This window comes from Dama dama, chromosome X (genome assembly GCF_033118175.1).
Source record: "Dama dama isolate Ldn47 chromosome X, ASM3311817v1, whole genome shotgun sequence".
NCBI classification, from domain to species: domain Eukaryota; kingdom Metazoa; phylum Chordata; class Mammalia; order Artiodactyla; family Cervidae; genus Dama; species Dama dama.
The window spans coordinates 143,521,185-143,547,748 of record NC_083714.1 but is presented as its reverse complement, the minus strand read 5'-3'; the positions used below and the strand labels follow the sequence as shown (position 1 = coordinate 143,547,748).

The following is a 26,564-nucleotide window of genomic DNA, read 5'->3' as shown; positions in this document are numbered from 1 at the left end:
CCCCCTACCCCCGATGGACTTCTGGCCACATTTACAGATGTCAGTAGTTGTCATAGCTCTAGGGGAGGCACCAATGGCATCAAGTGGGGAAAGACCAGAGAACCCTCCAGCCCCCATGTCACTAGTGCTGGAGGATTGTGCTGTCTCAGCAGGCCCACATCTGCCTCATTTCCATATGGGTGACCCCAGCAGCTTCCTTCACAGCCATGGGCAGAGAAGCTGCCAGGGGTGGGGGGGCGAGGAGACTACTTCTGACTGGCACCCGCCCTGTTCACAGACGTGGCATGGTTTATGTGAGGCCATGAGGACATATAAACTCCCCCACAGCTAACAGACATTGTGAGGACCTCAGTGAGTCTGCCTGGGGGTAGAGATAACCCCAGATAGTACCTGTGGGGTGTGCACCTGCATGCACGCACACTGCATATATGTATAGACACACAGGGTTCAGAAGCATGTACAAATCTGCTTGTATGTCTATGTACACATGTAACACATGTATGCTTGCATTTATTTGTGCATATATAGAGAGCTTCCCTGGTGACTCAGACAGTAAAGAATCTTCCTGCAATGCAGGAGACCTGGGTTTGATCCCTAGGTTGGGAAGATCCCCTGTAGGAGGGAAAGGCTACCCACTCCAGTATTCTTGCCTGTAGAATCTCATGGACAGAGGAGCTTGGTGGGCTACAGTCCATGGGGTCACAGAGTCAGACACGATTTAGCATATATATATACCTGTGTGTTTTCCTGCTTGTTTTTATTACATAAATAATACATGAATACATTGTTTTTGTCAAAGATGCAATCAATAGAGACCTCCTATCTTAACTTCCTCTCTAATCCTACCTCCCACCATTAATGATTTGGTGTGAAATCTTCCAGGTTTTATGTAAACATTTAAGTAAATGAAACTCAATGTAGTTAAATCTAGTATATGATGCATAGCTTTTCTAATGATTATAACCATCCTCTCTGGATGGACATCTCGATGATGCCAGTTTTTTTCTTTTCACAAATAGCGCACGTCTATGTATAGGCCCCAGTCTTGTAGGAATGCCTGTTTCCTTGGACAGATACTTAGCAAGGAAACATATGGGTCTAAAGACCTTTATGTTGGAAGTTCTGATCGGTCCCACCGAATTGTCTTCCAAATGACCCATATGCTTTACCCTGCCACCAGTAGCAATGGAGAGCCCTGATTTCTGTGTCTCCTCATCCTGGTTAAATACCAGCATTCTTTGTACATTTTTTTGGAGTCGTGGACAAAGACATTCTGTGAGTTGTCACGTCCTTCCCTGGTGAAGGATGCAGGGGATGGTGTACTGATGGTGCAGATCAGCATACTTTCAGTTATTTAAATTTCTGAGTCTGAATTGTTTTTGCAGACAAGCACTCCTTTTACAACATGTTAGATTCCATCAGCCCCTACGGGATGGGGGTGACCCCCCTAGGGGATGTTTTTGGTTCTTGTGACTGGAGAGAGGGCACTGCTGGCATCCCATGTGGGGAGTCCAAGGATATTGCTTAACAACCCACAATACCCAGGACAGTCCCCCCAGAAAAGACTCAGATGGCCCAGAGTTTCTTGCTGCCTTTAGGAAATCTGATTCTTAGGCTTCTTATCTTGCTCCGAAATCCCTACTGTATGTGGCAAGACCCAAGGGCAAGTCTTCCACTGACTCAAGGCATTAGCCTATTCCAGCCATGCTGGCCCCCTCGGTGTTCCTCTTACACATTGGGCCTAACACCTGTCAGGCACACTTCTGATTTATTGCTGGAGGTTGGCACAGTAATGACCCCCTGAGATATCCACATCCTAATCCCCAGAACCCGTGGCTCTGTTGCCTTCCTTGGCAGAAGGAGCTTTGCAGATGGCCTCAAGTTAGAGATCTGGGGGTGGGGAGATGACGCTGGATCACCTTGATGGTGGCCATTTAGTCGCTCAGTCATGTCCGACTCTTTGCAACCCCATGGACTGTAGCTCACCAGGCTTCTCTGTCCATGGGATTCTTCAGGCAAGAATACTGGAATGGGTTGCCATGCCCTTCTTCAGGGGATTTTCCTGACCCAGGGTTCGAACCCAGGTCTCCCAGATTGCAGGCAGATTCTTTATCATCTGAGCCACCAGGGATTACCTCGATAGGCTCAGTGTAATCCCAAGGGTCCTTAGAAGAGGGAGAAGCAGAGAAGGAGATGTGAGGATGGATGCAGAGATCAGAGTGATGCAGGCCTGTGAGCCAAGGAAAGTGAGCAGCCCTGAGAAACCGCTGCAAAATAGATTCTTCCCTTGAGCCCCCCGAATAATCACAACCCTGTCACTCATTGTTGACTTCTGTCATCTGGAACTGTAAGGTCTGTGGCCATACCACCCCGAATGTGCCCGATCTCATCTGATCTCGGAAGCCAAGCAGAGTCGGGCCTGGTTAGTACTTGGATGGGACTGTAAGGTAATGATGTGTGTTGTTGTAAGCCTCCCAAGTTTGTGGTCATTTGTTAGAGAAACAAAAGGCAACTAACACAGTACCCTTGGCCCCCGCTGTTTCCTCTGCCTGCGATGGGATGTGTGGCCTCAATGGGTCACATGGCCTCTGCTCTCCTTCTTTTCACTGTCAGAGACACTTTTCTCATCATTCTGAATAAAAGATCACTCCCATCCACCACCCCATCACCTTGATTCTCCCAGCAAATGTAACCAGCTAACCTGCTCTATACTTTATGCATGTGCATATTAAGTCTCTTCAGTCATGTCCAACTCTTTGGGATCCCATGGGCTGCAGCCTGCCAGGCTCCTCTGTCCATGGGATTTTCAAGGCAATAATACTGGAGTGGGTTGCCATGCCCTCCTCCCCAGGATCTTCCCAACCCAGGGATCGAACCTGCATCTCTTGTGTCTTCTGCATTGGCAGGTGGGTTCTTTACCACTAGCACCACCTGGGGAGCCCATACTTTATGTGTTTGCTTTTTTTATTGTTTGTTTTTCCCTGCAAGAATGGAAACCTCATGAGGGCAGAAATTTTTGTCCAGTTAGCTCATGACTAATTCCAACAACTAAGTGTCTGGTGAATATTTACTGAAAGAGTAAACAGGGGTCCCCTTAGATCACACGTGCTCTTTGGCCTTCACCCCTATGAACAGGCGGGTGGAAGGAATTCTTGGACCCGGGTCAGTGCCAGGTCAGCCGCTCTGCTCCTGGCTCCTGGCTCCAAAACCCTCGTCCTGGTATGAGCCTTGGGCTAATTCCCCTGGATTTACAAGAAGAAAGGGCCTTTAGACATGCATGCCCTTGGGGATCTCATGGAGGCGGGTCATGGTCTCTTCATTTCAGAAACTGTGTTCACATGACACGTCATCGCTCCCAGCTCAGCTTGTGGTTCCTGGGCTTTCGTGGTCATTCAGAAGGGCTTGTGGTCATGGACCACCCCATCATGAATCCTCCTCTTGGGTGTTGGAAAAAACAGCTTTGGAGCTGGGCCCTGAAGGATGTTGGAATTCTGGCTGCCCACGTGTTGAGGAAGAGCTTTCTTAATCAAGGGGGCACAGGGATCAGGGTGGAGAGTTGTATAATTGCAAGTTTCTTAGGGGGCAGGGGAGAACAACCCCAGAGAGAGTTCTCTTAGGCTCACTTTATGGTCAAGGATCACTTAGGCTGTGGATCTTGGTATTTGATAGTTTGGTGCTTTCATTGGAGCTTCACCTGCTTAAAAATATCCTTGAGGGGGAAAAAAAAACCATCCTTGAGGCATTCTTTTTGTTGCCAGGCTGCACCCCTCGAAGATTAGCTTCCTTCCCCTCTGTAAAACCTCCTGGGCTCTGCCACTTCTAAATGGGGAAAAGCTGATGCCTTGATGTATTTCCTTGTATATCTAGATTCGAGATTCTTTCTCAGAGTTGGGAAATCATCAAAAGACAATAAATGTTCTGGACAATGAGGGGTTTTATGTCTCTTCAGATTTAAAGGAAGTTTATAGAAGCAAAACTCATAATTCCAAACAATGGTATGATTTCTAGAGAATTCTTTAGACCAGACCACCACTGTCATGGTGACTAGTTTTGTTTTCAACCGTGGGTCATGTGCTCAGTTACCCAGTTGTGTCCGACTCTTTGGCGACCCCATGGACTGTAGCCCACCAGGCTCCTCTGTCCATGGGATTCTCCAGGCAAGGATACTGGAGTGGGTTGCCATTTCCTCCTTCAAGGGAATCTTCCCAGCTCAGGGATCGATTCTGTGTCTCTTGCGTCTCCTGCATTGGCAGGTGGATTCTTTACCACTTGGGAAGCCCTCTAGGTCATGTGAAGTATATCCCAACAACTGTTTTCTTCCTTTTCCTTCAGGAACATCACTTTGGTTCCCAAGGCAGACCTTAGGATAGGAATATTTTCACACTATTGGTTAAAAACTTGAGAGAATTTTTCAAAGCCAGTTTGGAGGAACAAGTCTTCTTGAAGCAATCCTGATGACGCAGATGGCTCCTTATTTTTAACCTAAGAGTGCTTGTTCCAGAACTGTGCACAAACTGTAGCTGTTTCCATAGAAACACTTGCTGTCCCTGATAGGAACAAAACATTCGGCCCAGCCTGTGTCTCCGTGTCTCAGTGTTTGTTGCCAGGACGGGTCCTGTGCCGTCGCTGATGGAGCGTTAGGATTCCAGCTGAATTCGATCAGTCCCTTGGATTTTCCCTTCAGTTCTCCAGTGGCCGTGTATCTGGGTTTGGGAGTGGGGCACGGCCGTGAGAGACAAAGGAAACAGGCCAAGAGAAAGAAACCTGGGGACCATCTGCTTTCCATTTAAAGAAGTCATTCTGAAGCTCTATTTGTTCAGAGGGGACAAGATGTGAGGGCAGGGAGGGGTGTTGGGGTATTTGTAGGCCTGTCTTTTTTTTTTTTTTTGATAAATTTTTAAAAGATTGTTTATTTTTGGCTGAGCTGGGTGTTCATTGCTGCATGGACTTTTTCTCTAGTTGTGGCGAGCGGGGGCTACTCTTTGTTGTGGTGCATGGGCTTCTCCTGGTGGCTTCTCCTGTTGCAGAGCATGGGCTCTAGGTACACAGGCTCAGTAGTTGTAGCACACATCCTTAGTTGCTCTGCAGCGTGTGGGATCTTCCTGGACCAGGGATGAAACTCGTAACCCCTGCCTTGGCAGGCAGATTCCCACCACGAGCCCACCAGGGAACATAGGCCCTTCTTATGCCACACGGCCTAGATTCAGACTCCATGAGTTTCCAGTATAAAGAGTCGAGCTGAATGGACACTAGTTGACCAATATTTAGTTCATTGAGGTAAAGTGATTTCACTGTCCATATGACTCAGATCTTAGATGAGACTGTGGTAGACTTTTGCTTTCCATTTAAATAGATATTTGCAGAAAGAAAACTAAAGAGAGAAAACATAAGAAGAATAAGTCTATAGCTGTAATTGACTTCTGAAGGCACGAGACTCTAACCTGGCATCATGTCCTAGAATCTGGCATTGGGTCCATCTTGTCCCCTCACCCTGAGTCAGGGCTGTGGCTGGCCTGGAGTTCCATTTCTGTTCCAGAAAGTGGCAGTGTTTTAGGAACGTGCAAAATTATATCGTAGATCCCAGAATTGAGGTATAGATTCAAAGAACTGGGGATTACTCTGAATATGTAAAATATGCCTCAAAACTGTGCAATATTAAAAGTGCATTTTCTTCTTTGAAAAATGAAAGTCATATTTAAGATTTCCACATGAACCGTAAGGGTCCGAGCAGTTTCTGCCACATAAATGCAGGTTTCCATTCATGGTTTAATGGTGCCTGGGTTGTAACAGAAAAGGTGTTTGGGCAAAAATAGTAAGGGAAAAATGATTCATATTTGACTTCTGTCTACATTAGGCCTGTTCAAGGGGTGAAATTTAAAAATCACACGATAAACATGAGACCGGAATGCTTGACTGAGGACTTGCTTTCATTTCTTGACTATTCTGTGCACAGGGACGTGTGTCTTAAAGCCTTTAAAAGGCATTTGTGAGAGGATATATATAGGCTATAAAAGGGATTACCTATCAAAAATAAAAATCAGTAAACTCAGCTGACTCTCAGGGAAAAAACAAACCGTCACCAGTTTTACGTTGATCTTGATTCTCTTTGAAAATGAACTTGGGCAGTTTCCTGGCAGTCCAGTAGTTAGGATTATGTGCGCTCACTGCTGTGGTCCCATGTTCAATCCCTAGTTGGGGAATTAAGATCCCACAAGCCACACGGTGCAGTCAAAAAAAAAAAGGACTTGGAACATTTTCTTTTTTTGCAAATTTTAATCATTACCTTGCTTTGTTTGCTTATATTTCATTCCACTGAGAAAATATGGTAGAAAACAGCCTTTCTGGAAATGGTTTTCCCTTTATTTTCTGGAGTTGGAATGATGGCACTTGCAAGAGTGGGGTTCCAATTCCGCACTGCATATCAGCTACTGGGTGTGGATATAGAAGGGACATCAGAACTATACATTTGTTGTTTAGCCTGAGGTAGAAGGTCTCTTGGATCCATTAACCCTAATACAGGAAGGGTCCTCCTTGCACATGTTCTTTTCTGGGCCAGCAGCACGGTAGACAAGGCTTATCGTTTTAAAGGTAAAGCCATCCTGCATCTTCCGTGGCAAATATTCAAGACAACATTTGTACAAGAAATGTACAAGAAGGAATTCTAGCATTCTTGGTTCCCGGTATAGACAGACACCACATGCTTCTCTCAGCCTGGCTATGAGCAGACCCCAAATGTCTAACTCAAGATTATGGATCTAGAGAAAGAAATTACACTTTCTAGTCTATTCCAGTCAGCTTCCCTTGTGGCTCAGACAGTAAAGAATCTGCCTGCAATGGTTCGGGAATATCCCCTGGAGAAGGGAATGGCAACCCACTCCAGTGTTCTTGCCTGGAGAATTCCAGGGACAGAGGAGTGTGTTGGGCTACAGTCCATGAGGTTGCAAAGAGTCAAACACAACTGAGCGACTAACACACACAATATATGCCAGTATCCCTCTAGATTCATAGGGAGCTCTGCAGTGATTTGCAGTGCCGTGAAATTTAATTATTAAAAAAAGCAATAAACCTCTGTTCTTAAGCACAGTGTGCTCATCTAGTGCTCAATACAGTCCAAACAACCTTTCCAGGTGGGTTACATTAAGTCAGCTTCACCCAAATTGTTTCTGCTACAGGAGGCACCCCTCACCATATGTCGGTCCATACACCTTTTTCTTGCGAGCTCTGGAAAGTTACAGTTTCTGTTACTGTTTAATCCTGGCCACTGTACTATTTCTTTTATACTCACAGTGGGCAGACCTTTTGAAATCTGCCCTTTGCCTCGTTTTCCTCTCATAATTGAGTTTTTTCCTTATTCTTTGTTCTGATAGTGGATATTACTTGGGGGCTTTCCTGGTGCCTCAGATGGTAAAGAATCTGCCTGCAGTGCAGGAGACTTGGATTCTATCCCTGTGTTGGGAAGATCCCCTGGAGAAGGAAATGGCAACCCACTCCAGTATTCTTGCCTGGAGAATCCCATGGACAGAGGAGTCTGGCGGGCTACAGTCCATGGGGCCGCAAAGAGTCGGACATAACTGAGTCACTTGAGATTTTCCTGGAAAAAGCAGGATTATCTAGGATTGGATCTCCACCCACCCTCAGCAACTTGAATCCCCATGCAGTGGTGGCTAACCTGGAGCTGGCCAATGCAAATGGAACCTTGATCTCCTCACATGTTAACTTCAGAAAACTCAAAAGGAGTGCTTTTAAAAATATGTGTGCTTGTAGTATGAGAATTATTAGTATATATCACCAGGTAATACTGCTAACTTTACTTGGGCTCAAATAGGCTTTCCTGTATACATTGAAATGAAAAATTATGAGGACCCAATGGATTTGCTCTTTGTACATCTCTTTTATATTTATTCCTTACCTTTGACTTGGCTTGATCTACAGTAGAATGTTCCAAAAATTTCGCTGAGTCTAATGTCTGATTTGGTGCTAATTTATGGGTCTGCTTGGAGTGCTTCCTTGGGCTTCAGTTATATGACTGCCATAAATTTTAATTACACTAATTAGAGAGAGGTAGATGCTTAAGCCCAGTTGGATTCCTAACCCTGTTGAGCTGCATCTGTCATTAGTTTTTTCAGTGACATGGTTTGGCACCATTTTCCAACACATTTGCAGGAAATTGGTCTTATGTTAGAAAAGAATTTGCCTAATAAAGCTACTGACATTCAGCTATTTTCTTTACCTTTTTGGGGAACTGGGCTTGAGTAAAATGTGCACATTTAAACTATAACTTGTATACTCTTCTTTTCATGACTGGATTTTCTAATTGGTTTGGTGCTTGAAGAAGGTGGTTGTTGTTGTTTAGTCACTCAGCCATGTCTGACTCTTTGTGACCCCATGGACTGTAGCACGCCAGGCTTCCCTGTCCTTCACCATCTCCCAGAGCTTGCTCAAACTCACGTCCATTGAATCAATGACCCCATCCACCCATCTCACCCTCTGTCTGTCATCCCCTTCTCCTCTTGCCCTCAATCTTTCCCAGCAGCAGGGTCTTTTCCAGTGAGTTGGCTTTTCGCAGCAGGTGACCAAAGTGTTGGAGCTTCAGCTTCTTCACTTGAAGGCGCCTTGGCCAATCCTTTTGTCAGATTGACTAGTTCCATGCTCATGTCTAGTTCAGGAGCAGCTCAGACTAGTACAGGGATATCCCACAGACCTTAACACATGGGCCGATGCCAGTTGACTGTCAGTATCTGCAAGGAAGCACAGTGTTGAGATGGATTCTGAAGTCTGGACCCAGTGAGGACACCAGCTTTGATTCATGACATGTGTCCTGAGCACCAAATGGGACAGTCTCAGAAGCACTCTCGCCTTTCTCATTTTAGTGAGGATCATCCTATCCCTGCCTGATGGAAGCCATAAGAGCTCCAAGGACAGTTTGCATTCTCCAGACCAGGCTGGGGTGCCTGAAAAGCAGCGGGTGTCACACTTTTGGCAAGAAGCACCTAGGAGGGCTTGTCAAAACCCAGATTGCCCCACTCCATCTGCAGAGCATGGTGTTCAGCAGATCTGGGGTGGGACCTTCAGTTTGCATTTTAACGAGCTCCCAGGTGATGCTGAGGCTGACTCAGGGACCCTGCTTTGAGAACCACAGTCTTGAGGCTAGAGGACTGAATGCACCTGCCACTTAGCTGCCCTCACATCTCTCTGTGACCTCAGAGAAGTCATTGGATTTAGTTTTGGGCCCATGTGCCAACCTGTTTCCGGCATAGGGCTGGCTTCTGGTCAGGTCTGCAAATCCTTCTTTCTGCCCAGAAGCCACCCTCATCTTGAGCCACATATAAACGTAAAGGGCAAAAAAGAAAAAAAGAGAGAAGAAAAAACGTAAAGGGCTTAAAACATCGTGCTCCTGCTTTTAGGGATGCTCTAAAAACACGTGCCACGTCTCTTTCACTTCCTCTGCCTTCAGCACAATCTCAGGAGACTAGTCTGTCTGCCCAGTGGGCCTGTGGGCCATTTGGGTGCACAGGGTGGGGGTGACGAGAGCTGTATTTCTGCAGCTTGAGGGTTACCCTGCACCACATCCAGGCTCACCGCGACTTGACTCCCATTCTTTCATATACTTGCTGGCATGTTCATTTTCCATTTCACGCATTTAGCTTTGGTTGAGTACCTGCTCTCTGCCAGGCATTTTGAATGTCCTGCATGGTCGAGGCCTCTGGCACTCTTGAGGATCTTGTGAGGGGTGTGATTCTCTCCTGGGTTTTCTCAAGGTGGGCTCCGCAGCTAGGCGCACAGAGACGGCAGGTGGCTGGAAGCATCTCTCATGCGTCTAGCACAGTGTTCAGCTACTGATGAGGGAGGGGGCGCAGAGAGAAATGAGCGGGCTCTGTCTCGTTCCAAAACAGCACACATAGGAAGCAACACCAGGCATGTGGGTGAATTGGGGTCTTCTTTGAAACAAACATGCATGCTTGCTCAGTTGCTTCAGTTGTGTCCAACTCTGTGACCCCATGGACTATAGCCCGCCAGGCTCCTCTGTCCATGAGACTCTCCAGGCAAAAATACTGGAGCAGGTTGCCACGCACTCCTCCAGGGAATCTTCTGAACCCAGGGATCAAACCCAGGTCTCCTGCAATGGCAGGGGGTTCTTTACCACTGAGCCACCTGGGAAGCCCTGCAATAAACATCCTTACCGTCATCCCTAATCTCATAGGCCAGGGCAGATGATGCAAAGGGCTTCTACATTGGGTTCGTTCCATCTCACTTCCAGATCCGTTATTTGTGCCGTGTGAGGTTGACTCAGTGCAGTCATTCCGCTATTGGTCAGAGTGAGTTTCTAGAATCTGTGTGACGGTGCTGAGACTGTGTGAAGACGTGGGTGTTTCATCAAGTTTGTGGATCTTCCCATGTCCCTCTCCTGCAGAGTCTTGAACATCCAGCAGCAGCTGGCCCAGCTGGAGAGCGAGTCGTGGCCGGGCCTGGCTGAGGCTGACAGGGACCGGCTGCAGCTCGTCAAGGAGAAGGAGGCCCTGCTTCAGGAGCTACAGCTCATCATCCAGCAGAGGCGACCAGCGGAGGATGTGGTGAGACTGGAGGAGGAGCGGCGGCGCCTAGAGGAGGAGATCCAGCGTGCTCGGGCCACGTCCATGCAGGGCGCCACTGAAAGGTGGGCAAGTAGCGCCGGAGGAGCGGCTGGCAAAGCCAGATTGCACGGCTGCCTGTGGTCACTGATTCCTCTGGCAGCTATTGCCTGGTGGAAGGTGGACAGAGCATGCACCTGCCCGTCCTCCAGGGGTGCCAGCTGTGCTCAAGGCTCCAAGACTCCTGGTCCCTGTTCACAAGTGGGAGATGGTCGAGAAGGGGATGGAGGAAGGAAGAAGACCGGGGAACCCATGAGTTAGACCCTGCCTGCTCCTGCTGCAGGTGCCGGGTACCCCACCCCTGTATTTTCAGGTCGTCGTCCTGACCCACCCCATAGGAAAAAGTAGAGAGAAAACTACCTCCCACACTTGGGCAGTGGCTTTTTTATTTAGTGCTTGATCTTTGAATTCTGAGATATTAGAATTTCATATGGTTTTGCCTGGAAGAGGGCTTAAAAACAAGGGACTGATTTGTTCCCAGGAATTCCAGTAGATTATCGCGTGCTGGGCATTTGTATCCATCTTCTAGTCTAGTCTCCATCCATCTGTTCATCCACGCACACCCATCCTCCCATCTTTAGGCCCATCTTCCTGTCTACTGTTGTCCATCCAAACTGCCTGTTCACTCATCCATCTATCAGCCTGTCCATCCTCCCACCCCCGTATCCATCAGTCTATGCAGCTACCCACCCATTGATTTATCCATCCTTGTATCCACCCATCTATCCACTAATCCATCCATCCATCCATCCATCCACTCACCCATCTAGCCATCTGCCTACCTACCCATGTGCTGCACTTCCCCAGTGTATCAGGTGCTGTTCAGGGGGCTGGTGGTACATTTTTAAGCAAAACAACTCACATCTCTGTTATCTTGGTTTTTATGACCTGGATGTGCTTTTTAGAATTTAGTCATTCAAAGCTCAATCAGTTCGAGGGAACTAGTAGTTGCATTTCTTGTTAGGAAAATATACTTGCTATCTTTGAAATCCACCAGTGGACTGTTTTTGTACCTATAGGATTCTGCTTCAGGAAAAAAGAAACTGTCTCCTGATGCAGCTGGAAGAAGCCACCCGCCTAACGTCCTATCTCCAGTCCCAGTTACAAAGGTGAGTAACTTGATTATCATATTGTAATGATGTGGTCATGAGCTTCACAATGCCCTTTACCTTGGTTTTCTCTCCCAGAACTTAGATCCTGAAGTGGTTGTAAAGACAGGACAGAAAAGTGGATACATGATATTTTTTAAGAAGAGCTGCTCATATCATGTATGATCTAGGACTCTGAGGAGAACCAAGTGGGACTTCAGAATAACAAATCTAATATCAGATTTGCCCAAGGATTTTGTAGCTCACAGCATCAGAAAGTGTATATATTCATGTACATATATGCACACATACATTTTTATCTCTTTAAGGCACAAATACCTTTAAGATGTGGATGCTCAGTAATATATCTGGTTTTCAAGTATTTAACTGTATTGGAAAGCATTGTGTTAAGGGCTTTCTGTGTATTATTTTCTCAGTTCCCCTCCTAAGAGTGCCTTGAGGCAGGAACTGTTCTCATCACAGCACTCCCCACCCAAGAAAGTGGGTGGCTCAGAAAGGGCAAAAAGCCCTTGACCAAAAAAGACCTTCAGCTAGTCTGAGTTTGAGCTGAAACTTAAACTCAGGCAAGAGTCCTGGATGTTAACCTGTGTTCTCTACTGACATGCACAGAAACAAAGGAAATAGTCACAAACTCAAGGGTGGGGAGTGGGTGTCTTAAACAGCTCACAGGTGGGGTTGATGAGCACAAGGCAGGGTTTTGCTCCTGGAGCATCCCGGAGGCTGGCCTCGGGTGGGGCCAAGCGGGCTTCAGCCATGGGCTCCAGGCTGCTCTTCTCTTTTCAGCCTTTCTGCCAGCACCCTGACCATGTCCTCGGGGAGCAGCCGTGGCTCCCTGGCCTCCAGCCGTGGCTCCCTGGCTTCCAGCCGGGGCTCACTGAGCTCTGTCAGTTTCACCGACATCTACGGGCTCCCACAGTACGACAAGCCTGACACCGAGGGCGGCCCGCTCCTGCGCTTCGACCTCGTGCCCTTCGACTCCCTGGGCCGGGATGTGGGCCTGGCGGACACCGCGGGGCCCCCGGGCCTGCACAAGCCGAGGCGCTCCCTAGACACGCCACAGTCGCTGGCCTCCCTGTCCTCGAGGTCCTCCCTATCCTCGCTGTCCCCTCCCAGCTCGCCCCTGGACACGCCCTTCCTCCCGGCCTCGCGAGACTCGCCCCTGGCCCAGCTCGGTGATGGCTTTGAGGTGGCAGGCCTGGGCGCCCTGGACAGGCTGCGGGCTCAGGCCGCCACCGTGGGGGATGAAGACCTGCCAGGCGCTGCAGCCCTGCCACCGCATGGATGCCCCGGGGACGGGGAAGGATCTCATGAGCGAGGACCCCAAGTGGCCACTGCTCCCACAGCTGCAGGTACCTACCGATGAGTCCCATGGGTGCCCCAGGTCGGGAGGCAAGGTTCCAAGCTCATTGAGGACGTCGTGTGCAGGGAGGCCAGCTGCTCTGCTGTGGCCTCAGGGGCACTCAGCTTAGAAGGACCCTCGATGGATAGTCCTCGATGACAGATGAGGAAGCCCGCACGCCCACTCTGCCTGCGTGCTTTTGCTTTTGTCTTGTCCCTAGTCCTTGAAATGTCATGGAAACTGACAAAGTAGTCTTTCCCAGTATTTTGCTAGTTTTCAGAATGTTAGTTGTTATAAATAAAGATAAGAACCACATGTTCCTCCACATTGGGAGCCTGATAAAGAAGTAGTCGGGCCATAGTGAAGTTCCCAGGGAGTGTGCCCAGATGGAGCATTTCTGAGTATGCCCACCTCAGACCAGCATGGGGGGCGGCTGTCAGGCTACAGCCTCCCCGGAAATCTCTCCTTCCTTTGGCCCTATGACTTCACTCTTTATCCTTTGTTCTTGTACTGTCTGTCATGGGGGAAGTGAAAAGGCATACCTGTGAGCATCAGTCCTTCCTTGCTACCAAGTCGATGTCTCTGATGCTGTTCAGATCAGGAAACACACAGCCATGAGAATTCCATCTGTCTAGTTGCTGTCAGTTCAGCTTGTCAACATGTAGCCCACGTGGGAAACCAGTCTGCTGTTTCAGAGGGTGTTCTGGCTGACGGATGGTGCACAAAGCCGAGCCTGGGCGTCAGCCCTCCCTCTCTTGACCCCATGTGCTTTTGTGAGCCAGCCTCCAGTGATTTGAACCCACTGCATTTTTGGAGAAGATCAAAAACCACCGCCCATTTAATTAACTTCTATTTGCATGGCCAAACTGTTTTCAGACATTCCATTCAGGCAAACAGCAGCTAATTTGTGGAGCACAGTGGATCTCAACCAGGGGTGTTTTTGCCCCCTAGAGGTACTTGGCTATGTCTCAAGATGTTTTCAGTTGTCATAGCTGAGGGGCTGGTGGCGGCAAGGGGAGGGGGATGGTGGTGGTACTACTGGCATCTGGTGGTTGGAGACCAGCGGCACTGCTCAACATCCTTCAGCCCACGGCACAGTCCCCTCTACAAAGAATGATCCAGCCAAGGTGTCTGTAGTACCAAGACTGAGAAACGCTGGCCCCATACTGTTAAGTGTTTAGTAGCAAAGGAGAAAGAGAAAACGTGAGTACAAACCCAAGGTAGTGGAAATGGCTTCAAACTAGCAGCTTAGACCCAAACCCTGTTCCCTGTCCTGTTGACTCATTAGCTGTGTCACCTCGAGTGCATCTTTGAATGGGGCTAAGTCTCACCTTCGTTGCCCTTAAATGAGGTGATCTTTGTGGACTCTTCCACTCACCACCATTCTGTTACCCATCAGTTCTTCTTTATGTATAACCATGTTGGGCTTCCCTGGTAACCCAGCAGTAAACAATCTGCCTTCCAAGCAGGAGACATGGGTTCTATCCCTGGGTCGGCAAGATCCCCTGGAGGAGGAAATAGCAACTCATTCCAGTATTCTTGCCTGGGAAATCCCATGGACAGAGGAGCCTGATGGACTACAGTCTGTGGGGTCACAAAAGAGTTGGACACGACTTAGTGACTAAACAAGAGCAGTGCTAGTTACTCAGTTCAGTTCAGTTCAGCCGCTCAGTCATGTCCAACTCTTTGCAACCCTGTAGACTGCAGCACGACAGGCTTCCCTGTCCCTGTCCATTACCATCTCCCAGAGCCTGCTCAAACTCATGTCCATTGAATCGGTGATGCCATCCAACTATCTCATCCTCTGTTGTCCCCTTTCCTCCCACCTTCAATATTTCCCAGCATCAGGGTCTTTTCAGATGAGTCAGTTCTTCAAATCAGGTGGCCAAAGTACTGGGGCTTCAGCTTCAGCATCAATCCTTCCAATGAATATTCAGGACTGATATATATATGTATGTATGTATATAAAATAGTTTCTTGTAACATGTATGTTTTTAACCAGAGATCTAGTATATTCTTAGGCAGTCCTGGAGCTTTTTGGCATCTCTTATTTCAGTGTCTTCCCCTCTGTGTTTGCAAACACACCTTTCATATCCCCATATATGTCATTTCTGTAATTCATTTGTTTAGAGGAACTTTATTCACTTTGTTCTTCATTATAATCACAGGTTCAGTGTTCCATGTTTATTCCTGTGATTCAAAAAAGAAAATACAAAATAAGGATTGAATTGTGCATCTGTTGTTGCTTGAGCTTACTTTTCTCAGTGCTCCCCGCCCACTTCCGGTGGCACAGTGATCCCTGGGTTGGGAAGATCCCCTGGAATAGGAAATGGCAACCCCCTCCAGTATTCTTGCCTGGATAATTCCATGGAAAGAGGAGCCTGATGGAATGCAGTCCATAGGGTTTGCATGTGTCCAAAGAGTTGGACCCACCCATACCACCCATAACAATGTTTCTTTAAAGGTTGAGATACAAGAGTGTCAGTCTGTGTATGCAGAAAGTCCACACAAGGCCAAACACTCCTTTTGGTCCAGGATAAAGCTAGGGTGGGAAAGAGAAGAGCTGACTTAATTTCTGATCCTGACTTGCTTTTCTTTTCCACTTTGTGATGGATGTTATGATGCTTCACAATTCTTAGACCAAGGGCTTTGCTTCTGGCGTGGTCAGATACTGCCATCTGGTGGTGTATTCGTATATGACACTCTGAGTAGAATTATTCAGATTACAGATTAATTACTTAAATTATAAGCACTTCACAGGTGGCGCTAGTGGTAAAGACCCCGCCTGCCAATGCAGGAGATTAGAGACACAGGTTCAATCCCTGGGTCGGGAAGATCGCTTGGAGGAGGGCATGGCAACCCACTCCAGTATTCTTGCCTGGAGAATCCCATGGACAGAGGAGCCTGGCAGGCTACAGTCCATAGGGTCACACAGAGCCAGACATGACTGAAGCAATTTGGCACACACTCCAATTACAAATACCCCTTACAAACTAGAAGTATTTGACTCCGTGAATGGGTCCTGATGGGTGCTCCATGAGGGGCTGGGTTGGGTAAGCAGCCTGAGGCGTGGACAATGGATGACTCCTGGCCTCCCTTGATCTTTGGGAATGCCCAAGCCTAGAGTCATCGCAGCTTCATAAAGTTGGTGAGGATCTCAATACTCATTAAATTAACCCCGCCCCTCATTTATGATGCCCGAGGTCACGTAGTTCCCTGTAGTCTCCAGTCTAATAAGAGTACGTGTTTAAGTTTGACTCAAGCAACCTTTAACAAGATAAAATTTTAGTAACACAAAATTCACAATCACCCATTGGGTTTTAAATCAGTGTGAGGAGACCGAAGGTGGGGCAGGAGAGGAGGAAAATAAATGGTCATCTTCAACAGTTTTTACATGTTTAGTACAGTTTTATCTTCCCCAAATTTTAAAACTCAGATGTGTCATGATTTTGAAATCCATTCCTATTTTCATTCCCACTGGTATTTGCTAATGTAAATCCATAAATATTTTGACTTTATTCATCTATTTATTGATGTTTTTATTACATTCTTTATCCTGTTTAAAATTGTTGGCTTAACTTCTACAGTGCTTTCACTTTCTGCTTTTTTATCTCTTTTTTCATGCGGCTCGACAGAAACGTTCGCTGTAAGTCACTTTGGACTTGCCTTTGCCTTGCTGGTCAGGCTCTGTCACATCTTTGTTCAGTGAACCAATGTATTTAGGATGGTCAAGGCATGGTCAGGAAGGGCATAGCTCATAGCTGTCCTTTAAAGTAGCTCAACAGTTACTCTTGTGATTGTCATTTCAATGGTATTCATCTGGCTATGAAAGTGGTGTAAGAACTTTCTTAAAAGCTTGAGGTATTTTTTTTCCTCCTTTCATTTCCCCCTAGACTTTAATGCTTCCATTATTTTAGCATGTTAACTGGCAGCTTTGCCCACAATGTGATTTTCCTTATACTTTCTTACTTTTTGTCAAATGGTATTGTTGTCCTTAGGTCTCAGTGTTTGTCAGTCTGTGTTTCATGATGAAAAGTTCAGGGGCTTTAAAAATAAATGTGAAGAAGATTGTTTATTCCTTACTTTATTGGCTGCTCCCCACTGTCCCATCATTACCTTGAAGCCCGAGAGCAGATGGTTGGGGCGTGTAGTGTGGGGCCTGCCGTGTGCTTTTTTCTCACTCAGGGCAACGGATGACCGTACTTCCTTCTTCTGTCAACTCCTGCATCTGGTTGCTCCATGAATGCACTAAACTTGTGAACACTGAGGATTAAGCCTTTCATTTCCTTTCTCTCTTCGTCCATCTTCATCACAATGAGAGAGAAATTTTGTCAGAGTCACGTTACTGGGTTGCCTGGAATTTGACTGGATTGTTTCGTGGTGTTACTTCCTTAAAGATGTGTAAGGCCAAGTGGCAGAACTGGGAATGGAAGTAGTGAGCAGTTGTGTTTGCTGGGGTTCCACGCAGCAACCTGAGGGCTTCCATCTGTAGTTCAGACCTGGGGGCTTTGGTTTCTTCTGTGGGGCAGGGATGATGAGCAGAGCTGGACTTGGGATTGGTGATCTATGATGTGTGAGTTGGTACCTCCAGCCACCCTGGGACCGAGTCAGTTTCTGCCTCTGACTGAGGTGGAGCCAGCGGCCCCTAAGATGGGTGCTACACACCTTTGGAAGGTCAGCTTTTATCTGCAGTTAACATCATGAGACCAAAGCCACAGACATCCACATCTGTTTTGTACCCCACTGAATGTGTTTGGGTTTAATTGTTCTGTGAATTAATAATTTGGTTGAAAAGAGAGTTGGTCATTGGTGGACTGAGGGAATGCACTAAGCTTATGATCACTGAGGATTAAGCCTTTCATTTCCTTTCTCTCTTCGTCTATCTTCATCACAATGAGAGAGAAATTTTGTTGAGAAATTCCAAATTTTGTTGAGAAATTCCCTCAACTTAGGGATGCACAGATGTCTAAAATTTCAATTTCTAGAGCTTAGATGCCTGAAGAAAAGTAGAGAGACCAGAGGGACCTGCGTGATTGACAAGAGGCATCGTGATGCCAGAGTGAGGCTCAGTTGGGGCTTCATGGTTTAAGGCTGTGTTCTAACCACATGTGTCTCTCTCGAAAGCATGGAGGCTCCTGTGTCCATTGTCACATTCAGCAGAGAGTACTTGGTGCTATGAGGGAAGGAGTAGAAGGACTTGACGAAATGGTAAAGGGGAGAATGTCAGTGGCTCTTGGTTAAAGTAGGTCTGACACAAAAGGAAAGCTGCTCAGTGACGAGACTGTCTAATCCCAGGAGAACCTTCTGGAAGCCAGTCTGTACCCAGGACTGCTGAGGAGGATGCTGCAGTCAGAGAGAAAAAGGGGCCACGGAGACATTGACAGAGGCCGAGTCTGGGTTGCATCTGTATATCCTCTGACTTGAAAGTCACTACGTTTTGTTAGGGGTGATTTTGATGATTTTTTAAAAAAATTCTGTTTTCCGATCATGAAGCAGTGTAGTCCACATTTCTTGTGTGAAGTGTGGAGAATACCAGGCAGCATCAAAGAGGAAACACTGACCCTCCCAGCTCTCAGAGAACTTGCTGTCCTTCATGCCTGAGTGATCTCTCTCTCCCTGACACTCTCTCAGAGTGCCACCATGCCCAGGGCCTTCCCACCACCTTCTGTCCTGTGTGCTCATTAAAGAGGTGAAAGGAGATTTATGGTCATTTAAAGAGCTTTTAAAGAAGTAGCCGGAAGCCTGTATCTTCCAGTTTTCATTATCAGAGGGTTCTCGAGCAGACGGTGGTTAAGCACACATCTGTGCGCATGCTGGCCTGTCTCTGCCGCTTTGTGCCTTTGTCTGTGCTATGACCTGGCCTCCTGCACTGTCACCTCCTGAGCCCTGCCATGTCTCTTGCTTACAGCAGTGACCCTTCGAGAAGACAGCGCCCAGAGGCTGGAGCAGAGACCATGCCACATGTCCACCTGCCGGTCTGATTACTCCCTGGCCAGTGACAGTGGCGTGTTTGAACCTCCCAACAAAAGGTTAGAAGCTGACCTTCTCCCCTCCCTGGGCTCACTTCCCAAAAGACAGCCCTGCCCATACCTGTCTGGCTTGACACTGTGTGTGTCTGTGGGTGCAGCTCTTCTACTTTCTCTCCACCCAGGAGGGGGCTGTTAGCATTCCCAGGGAACCCCTCTGCTCCTGGTTGGTGTCTGGGGACTGGCCTGGCTCCCTGTTTCTAGGACAACTGCTCTCTCTCCAGCCCTGGGTGGGGGGCAGTGAAAGGAACAAGCCCAGTAGAGCTGGAAAAGGAGAATCAGTGTGCAAGAGACACCTGCTTTTTTCTAGAAAAGATATTTACTTGAAATGGATGTCCATGCCTCTCCATCCCTCCCACTTTCCTCAGCTCAAGGAATCACTTTGCAAGGGCAGAACAATTCTGGGCTTTATTTTGTTTGAGACCTTTGATGTCATTTATTTCACCTCGGGTATCTGTACACATTCATTTATTGTGTAGCATTTTAAAGGACATGTTTTTGAATTTTGTCCTAAACATCACATGTGGTCTTCAGAGGTATGCAGTTATTTTCTCAGAAATACCACTTGGTCGGCAGGCACCCTGGGCGATGGCATCATGGATCCTGGGGACCTGCCATACCCTTTCATTCACTTTAGAGCATTTATTTCAGTCCCCACTTAATAAAGCCCCTCTCACTAAGAAGCACTCCTAGCGGGAGTTTCTGCTGAGCCTGCAGTAACCACGTCCCATTGGAGTAATGGATCCTTTTCTGATTGTGTTCAGGAGTGAGGATGCTGACGAGCCTGTTCGTGGAGATGCTTGCAGTAACGAGGGGCCCCAGATCTATGTTGGATTTCTGTGAGTACAGAAGACTCTTTCCCTGTGAATCGTGAAGATGATGGGTAAATTGGGGCCCACCTGCCAACTCAGAGCTCCGCCCACAGGCCAGGAGGGATGAAGGGACCTGTGTAAGCAGCTCCATTGCTGTCCTCCGACACCAAGTCAGAGCTGGGGACTGTCACCCTGTGGAGCCCAGGGAGATGGGTGCTTTGCAACACGAAGTGTTTGAGATTCTAGTTACAGTTTCTTTCTTTTTTTTTTTTTTAATTTTTATTTATTTGACTACAACAGGTCTTTGTTGTGTATGCAGGCTCTTTAGGTGTGGCATGCAACTTCTTGGTTGCAGTATGTAGAATATAGTTCCCTGACCAGGGATCGAACTCCAGCCTCCTGCATTGAAAGCATGGAGTCTTAGCCACTGGACCACCAGGGGAGTCCCCTAGTTACAGTTTGTATCAAGGCGATAACCAGCAGTGCTCAGAGGAGCAAGGCAGGATGTTTACATCCCAGCAGCTTTCTTTCGCTCACTCTTGTCATCCTAGCCGAGTGTTTCTCAGTGTTGGCGCTCATGACCTTGGCGCTGGGTCCTTGGTTGGGGGCCATCCTGTGCACTCTGGAGTGTTCAGTGGCAGCAAGATCCAGTGGCCCCCCCACCTCCACTTGATGTGACAATAAGAAATGTTCCCAGACTTCGCACTGGTCTCCTGGGAGTGGGGTGGGGGCCACTGCAGTAGTTGCACCAGAAGGATTTGTCCACCTCAGGGAGTTTGCAGTCTGTGAACTCGTGTTTTATTTTCCAGGCTTGACAGGGCCAATGAGTGTCTCCTTGTGAACGTGCTCCAACTGAAGAACTTTGCTGGGCTGATGGTAAAGGAAGACTGCAGAATGTAAGCTCCCCCAGGCCCTCTTCCACACCACACCGCTGGCTGACCTGTACTGCTTGACTGTTTGGGCAGGGGAGAAGACTGTTTTAGAACCTGAATTCAGAATAAAACGCCAGGGCATGTCTGTCTGAAATAGAAAAGATTGTAAGTTTTAAGAAGAGGCTGGTTTATTATTGGAAGCAGGTGGCATTCAGGGAGCCAGCCTGGTTATGTGTGTGGCCATGATGAGAAAGGGCTGTGTGCCCTTCATTGGCAGCCTTTGAGCTTAAGATGTCCCTCCTGGTCACAAGGCTTAGTGGTGACAGTACTCAGCTCTTGAGACCAGATGAGGTGCCAGAACTGGGAGAAGGAAATTCGAGTTTTCCCTAGCGGGAAGATGGGTGCCCAATGGGTGGGAGGGGGAGTCCCACTTACCCAGGTGGGTGAGCCCCCACTGTGATGGGCGTTCAGGCCAGACGGCGCCCTCCCCTTCCATGAGTCATCCTTGTAGACTGGCCTCACAAAGCCCTTGGAAGCAGCCTGGTTTTTGGTGGCTGAGGGTTTGCGGCATCCACTGATGCTTGAGCGTCTCCTGGGTGCTGGCTTCCATGCCGGGGGTGAACAGGGCAGGGAGCACAGCCTGGCGCAGCAGGCAGAGCTTAGGGAGGGAGCCAAGGGGCCATGGAGAGATCATCCAGATTTTTTCCCACAAAGATGGTAAAAGCAAAATGTCCATTTGAGTCCCTCTCAAGTCCTAACCACTGACCTGGAAGTCTTCCCTTTGTGAGTGGGTTTTCTCCCCCTGATCTCCAGGGGCATGTAAGTTCTTTGGCCTTACTCTTAGTTGACAAAAAGAATCTTCTCCAAAAGACAGTAAAACTCTGCATATGGGCAGTGAAACAAGCTGGCGTATCTGCATGCTTCTGTGGTCCACGAGTGTCCCATGCAGCTGTGTCAGTAAATGCTGCCTCCATCTGCTTTTTTCCTCCCTCTCTCGGTTGCAGACACATCCGTGTCTATCTGCCCCCGCTTGACTCCAGCACACCAAACACTTACTGCTCGAAGGCTCTGGAATTGCAAGCCCCCCTGGTATTTAATGAAGTGTTCAGAATCCCTGTGCATTCAAACATGGTGACGTTGAAGTCTCTTCAGTTATACGTGTGCTCCGTGAACCCACAACTGCAGGAGGAACTGCTGGTACGGCCCGTCCCTGCCTCCTCCTCTTCCCTCCCTGCCTGCCTGAGTCCCGTGGTGGGGCGCTGATAAATTGTCCTGCTGTCAAAGGATCTCTGTCGTAGGGAGGAGAAAAAGCAGTGATAAAACCCCTTATCTTGTCAACTGTTTTGTACTTGTGTATTATCTCAACGAATACTTGTAAAATGTCTGAGTAACCACTTCTGAAGTATCCCCATCTTCAGTCACAGGAACTAATAAATAGGTCTGATAACCTTGGCAGATAGAACTATAGAATGGTCAGTTATATTTGAATTTCAAATAAACTATGGATCCCTTTTAGTATAAGTATGTCCCATGTAATATTTGGGACAGAATTGATATTTTTTAAACAAATTTGCTGTTTATTTGAAATGACAGTTCACCCAGATGCACACTATTTTATCTGGCAACCTTGGAACTGGGTGGGTCAGCTATCCATCTTTACCTAGGCAGCCAGGGCAGGGCTTAGAAACCAGGCTGCTCTCTTTCCAAGGTTGGAATTTTCCCCCTTAGTCCCATTCCCTCAGTGTCAGAATTAGAGAAGAGTTCCACCAACCTTTTTTCAAAAATTCCTGTGAGAATCACCGGCTCTTCTAAGTGGCATACCCTGAGCCTGATCCACCACTTCACGTTGTCCATTCTCTGCCCTACTTCCCCTTCTAGCACTTTCTGACTGAGCTGAACCTGCAAGCAAGGAGCTGCCCCCATTAGATCCTTGGTGATGACTTTCATTTCACTGCAGCCTTTTTAGGCTTCCCTGGTGGCGCTAGTGGTAAAGAATCTGCCTGCTAATGCAGGAGACTTAAAGAAACATGGGTCCAATACCTGGGTCAGAAAGATCCCCTGGAGAAGGAAATGACAACCCACTCCAGTATTCTTGCCTGAAATCTCCCGTGGACAGAGGAGCCTGGAGGGCTACAGTCCACAGGGTCACAAAGGGTCAGACACAACTGAAGTGACGTAGCATGCATGCATGCAGCCTTTGAATAGCAGTGAAAAATTGTGTGGCCTTTGTGGTTAACAGTAAAGGGTGACGTTATTTGATGCTCGTCGGTTATTAAGATGCAGTCATTCAGGACCTGTTGTGCTTTTTTTTTTTTTTCTTAAACACATTGCAGGGCATTGCTCAGATTAACTTGACCGATTACGATTCAAGCGAGATGCAGCTGCGATGGTACTCAGTCCAGGTGTTCACTGGCCCTGAGCCACCCCGGCGGGAGGAGGAGCGGCCAGGAAACTGTGCCGCCCGGGACCTGACACTGGCTGCTTGCGGGAAGACAGTAGGTGGCCCGGCTTTGAGACAGGCTCTTCCTGGTGACATTGTTTCTAAGAAACAGCTATGTAAATATGGATTTCCCTGGTGGTTCAGACAGTAAAGAATCTGCCAGCAATGCAGGAGACCTGAGTTCAATCCCTGGGTCAGGAAGCTCCCCTAGAGGAGAGCATGCCAACCCACTCCAGTATTCTTGCCTGGAGAATCCCACAGACAGAGGAGTCTGGTGGGCTCTCCAGTCCATGCAGTCGCAAACAGTCGTACATGACTGAGGGGCTAGCACTTTAATAACAGAGTTTGGAGTGATAGGAATAGTAGTTTTAGAACACAGTGGCCATGAAGAAGCAGGGTTTAAAGAGAAGTAATAAAAATGGACTATAGTGATGCTTGGGCTTCCCCAATGGCTTGGCGGTAAAGAATTCGTCTGCAATGCAAGAGACGTGGATTCAGTGTCTGGGTTGGGAAGATCCCCTGGAGAAGGAAATGGCAACCCACTCCAGTAGTCTTGCCTGGAGAATTCCATGGACAGAGGAGCCTGGTAGGCTGCAGTCCATGGGGTCACAAAGAGTCGGACACAACTGAAGCGACTTAGCACACACAGGTTTGTTTCAGATGAGACCCTGCTGATTCACCCACTGAGCAACTGAGCACATAGTGATGCATGTGGCCGTTCAGGATAATGTTTTTTAATGCAGCATGTTCTTGATCATAAGTGATGCATTGGTTGCTTTAAAATTTGAACCTTCAGAGCTCCCTAAAAAGGCCAAGTTACTGACTTGCTGTCAACCAGGGCTGAGCTGCTTCCCACTGGAGGGCAGCCAGGGATGGCCACTAGACGGCCGCCAGCCAGCCAGGGCAGGAGGGTGCTCCCGTGGGCATTCCATTTCACCACCATACACTACTGGCCTCAGCTGCTTCTCAGCTATATCCCTTTTGTCCTGCAGGACGCAGTGACGGTGCTGCTGGCGAGAACCACAGCGCAACTGCAGGCGGTAGAGAGAGAGCTGGCCGAGGAGCGCGTGAAGCTGGAGTACACAGAGGAGGAGATCCTGGAGATGGAGCGCAAAGAGGAGCAGGCCGAGGCCGTGTCTGAGAGGTGAGCGCGGCCGGCAGCCCCTGAGAAAGATGCAGTGCATCTTCCTGGAGTGAAGCAGCTACAGTGTTAGTTTCTGCAGAATGTGCTGGGCAACTCTTGGATACCTTTGCGCAGAAGTTGGGATTCTCACGAGGGGGTTGTATGTATGTATGTCTTCATGAAGGCCATACTTTGACTCCAGCTGTAGGCACAGGCTTTTCACCTTTCCTCCTATTCCTGAATTTTCTTAAAGTGGGGGGACTGTTGAGGGCTCCCTCCGCCCAGATTGGATATAATAGGCCTTTAAAATTCTGGTTTTTTTCTTTATTAACTGCTTTATTGGGATACGTCTTCCTACCAGTGCTTCCCTGGTGGCTCAGACGGTAAAGAATCTGCCAGCAATGCAGGGGACCCAGGTTCATTCCCTAGGTCAGGAAGATTCCCTGGAGAATAAAATGGCTACCCAATCCAGTATTCTTGCTTGAAGAATCCCCATGGACAGAGTAGCCTGGTGGGCTACAGTCCATAGGGTCTCAAAGAGTCAGACATGATTAAGCGACTTTGACTTTCATATTTCAATTTCCCTACCATACAGTTCACCCCTTTAAGTGCACAGTTCAGTGGATTTTAATACAGGCACACAATTATGCCCCCAAAGCCACAGGCAAGTTTAGAGCATTTTCATCCTGCCGAAAGGAAACCCCATCCCCATTAGCAGTCCACCCAGTCCTCTCAGTCCCTGGCCACTGCCCATCTCCATGCCATCTCCAAGGGTTTGCTTGTTCTGGGCATTTCATGTAAATAGAATCATGCGATGCCCCTTTACGTCTTACCCAGAGCTGCCTATGGGTGAATGCTTGACTAGGGCAGATGTGTCTGCAATAGAGAAGTCGCTCAGAGGAGCGGCACCATGAGTGTATAGCTTTCTGGCAGAGCCTTTCTGGAGGCACTTTCATGTTGCTCTACTTCCACATTTTTCCATAAAGAGCATCATGTTTCCAAAGCTTGCTACTTCTTCCTAATAGCTTTCTCAGGGTTTATTTTCAAAAGGAGTTTATTTTCGGGAGGGAAAGTGCACGGCAGAGGGGTGGGTTCAGGGATGGGCAGGAAGCTGAGAGGACTCAGAGAGGTGGTCCCAGGGTCCTGGCATCTTCAGCGACTGCAATTGGGCGAGACAGACAGACCCTCTAGATGAAAGGCCTCATAGCACTCACTCTCTTCCCTAGAGAACCTAAGTGCCTTTCACTTTATGAGAAAAGTGCCCATCTTCAGTCATCAGAAGCAATATTGAGCATCTCTGCTACAGTCCTCTAAGTGCAGCAGTGAACTCAGTCCTTGATGAACATTTTGGGGGCTTTTGCCATGTCTACCTGCAGGAGTTGGCAGGCAGACTCGGTGGACAGTGGCTGTAGCAGCTGTGCCCAGACCAGCCCTCCGCACCCAGAGCCCTGCTGCGTTGGTGTTGACTCTATCCATGGACATACATTTGCTGGCCAGGCAGATACTTATGGCCCCGAGAAACTTCAGCCCCCAGCTCTTAAGGTAAGTAGAAAAGGCCAAGGGGTATGATGGATCCCCTAATGTTTTGCCTGACAGTACCAGGCACTGCCCTGGAGAGGGGAGTGTGTACCCCGCATGAGGGAAGCCAAGCGAATGCCTTTGCATCTGTGAAGAGCAAGTACCATGGAAACATCTGTCTCCTTTAAACTAAAAAGGCTGGATTTTTACTCATTCATGAGCCATCTGAGGATGGCCCATTCCCATCTTCAGGGTCGCATGTGGCTTGGGATATTTCATGGGCCCCTAAGGTTTTAGACACTTGTAGTTATTTTCCATTTGTGACATTAAGAACAGCACCTCAGGAGGAGAAGCTCTGGGCATGGCTACCAGTCATTGCCAGCATCCAGCCTTCTCAGACCTTTACAAGCATTGGTCCAAGTCAGGGGAGTGGCTTGCTTAGTGTGTCTTCCTCCCGCAACTTTTCATTTTGAAGCACTTTGAATCTCTAGAGAAGTTGCTAGAATGGTACAATAGAGACTTGTAACCCCTTCACCTGGATTCCTCAGTCACTAGTTCTTCACCACATTTGCATTCTCTCTCAGCCTGTGCTCGTGGTAGCTGCTAGGCATTGCAGATGTAGCAGCAAAGAAACAAATGACAAGTCCTGCCCTGTGGGCAACAGACAGGGTAAATCAGTACAACTCAGCAGCAATGG

General features: G+C 48.0%; 1 protein-coding gene across 1 annotated transcript in view; it reads left to right on the top strand.

Annotated features, from left to right (window-relative positions):
* Positions 1–26,564, top strand: part of WWC3 (WWC family member 3) — a 108,705-nt gene that overhangs the window by 71,018 nt on the left and 11,123 nt on the right. Inside the window, exons 9-18 of the mRNA XM_061137862.1 lie at positions 10,412–10,654; positions 11,648–11,737; positions 12,521–13,086; positions 18,985–19,105; positions 19,867–19,941; positions 20,724–20,810; positions 21,791–21,983; positions 23,120–23,281; positions 24,219–24,370; positions 25,726–25,891. Of these exons, the coding sequence (XP_060993845.1) occupies positions 10,412–10,654; positions 11,648–11,737; positions 12,521–13,086; positions 18,985–19,105; positions 19,867–19,941; positions 20,724–20,810; positions 21,791–21,983; positions 23,120–23,281; positions 24,219–24,370; positions 25,726–25,891 (1,855 nt within the window). The remainder of the gene's footprint in view (positions 1–10,411; positions 10,655–11,647; positions 11,738–12,520; positions 13,087–18,984; positions 19,106–19,866; positions 19,942–20,723; positions 20,811–21,790; positions 21,984–23,119; positions 23,282–24,218; positions 24,371–25,725; positions 25,892–26,564) is intronic.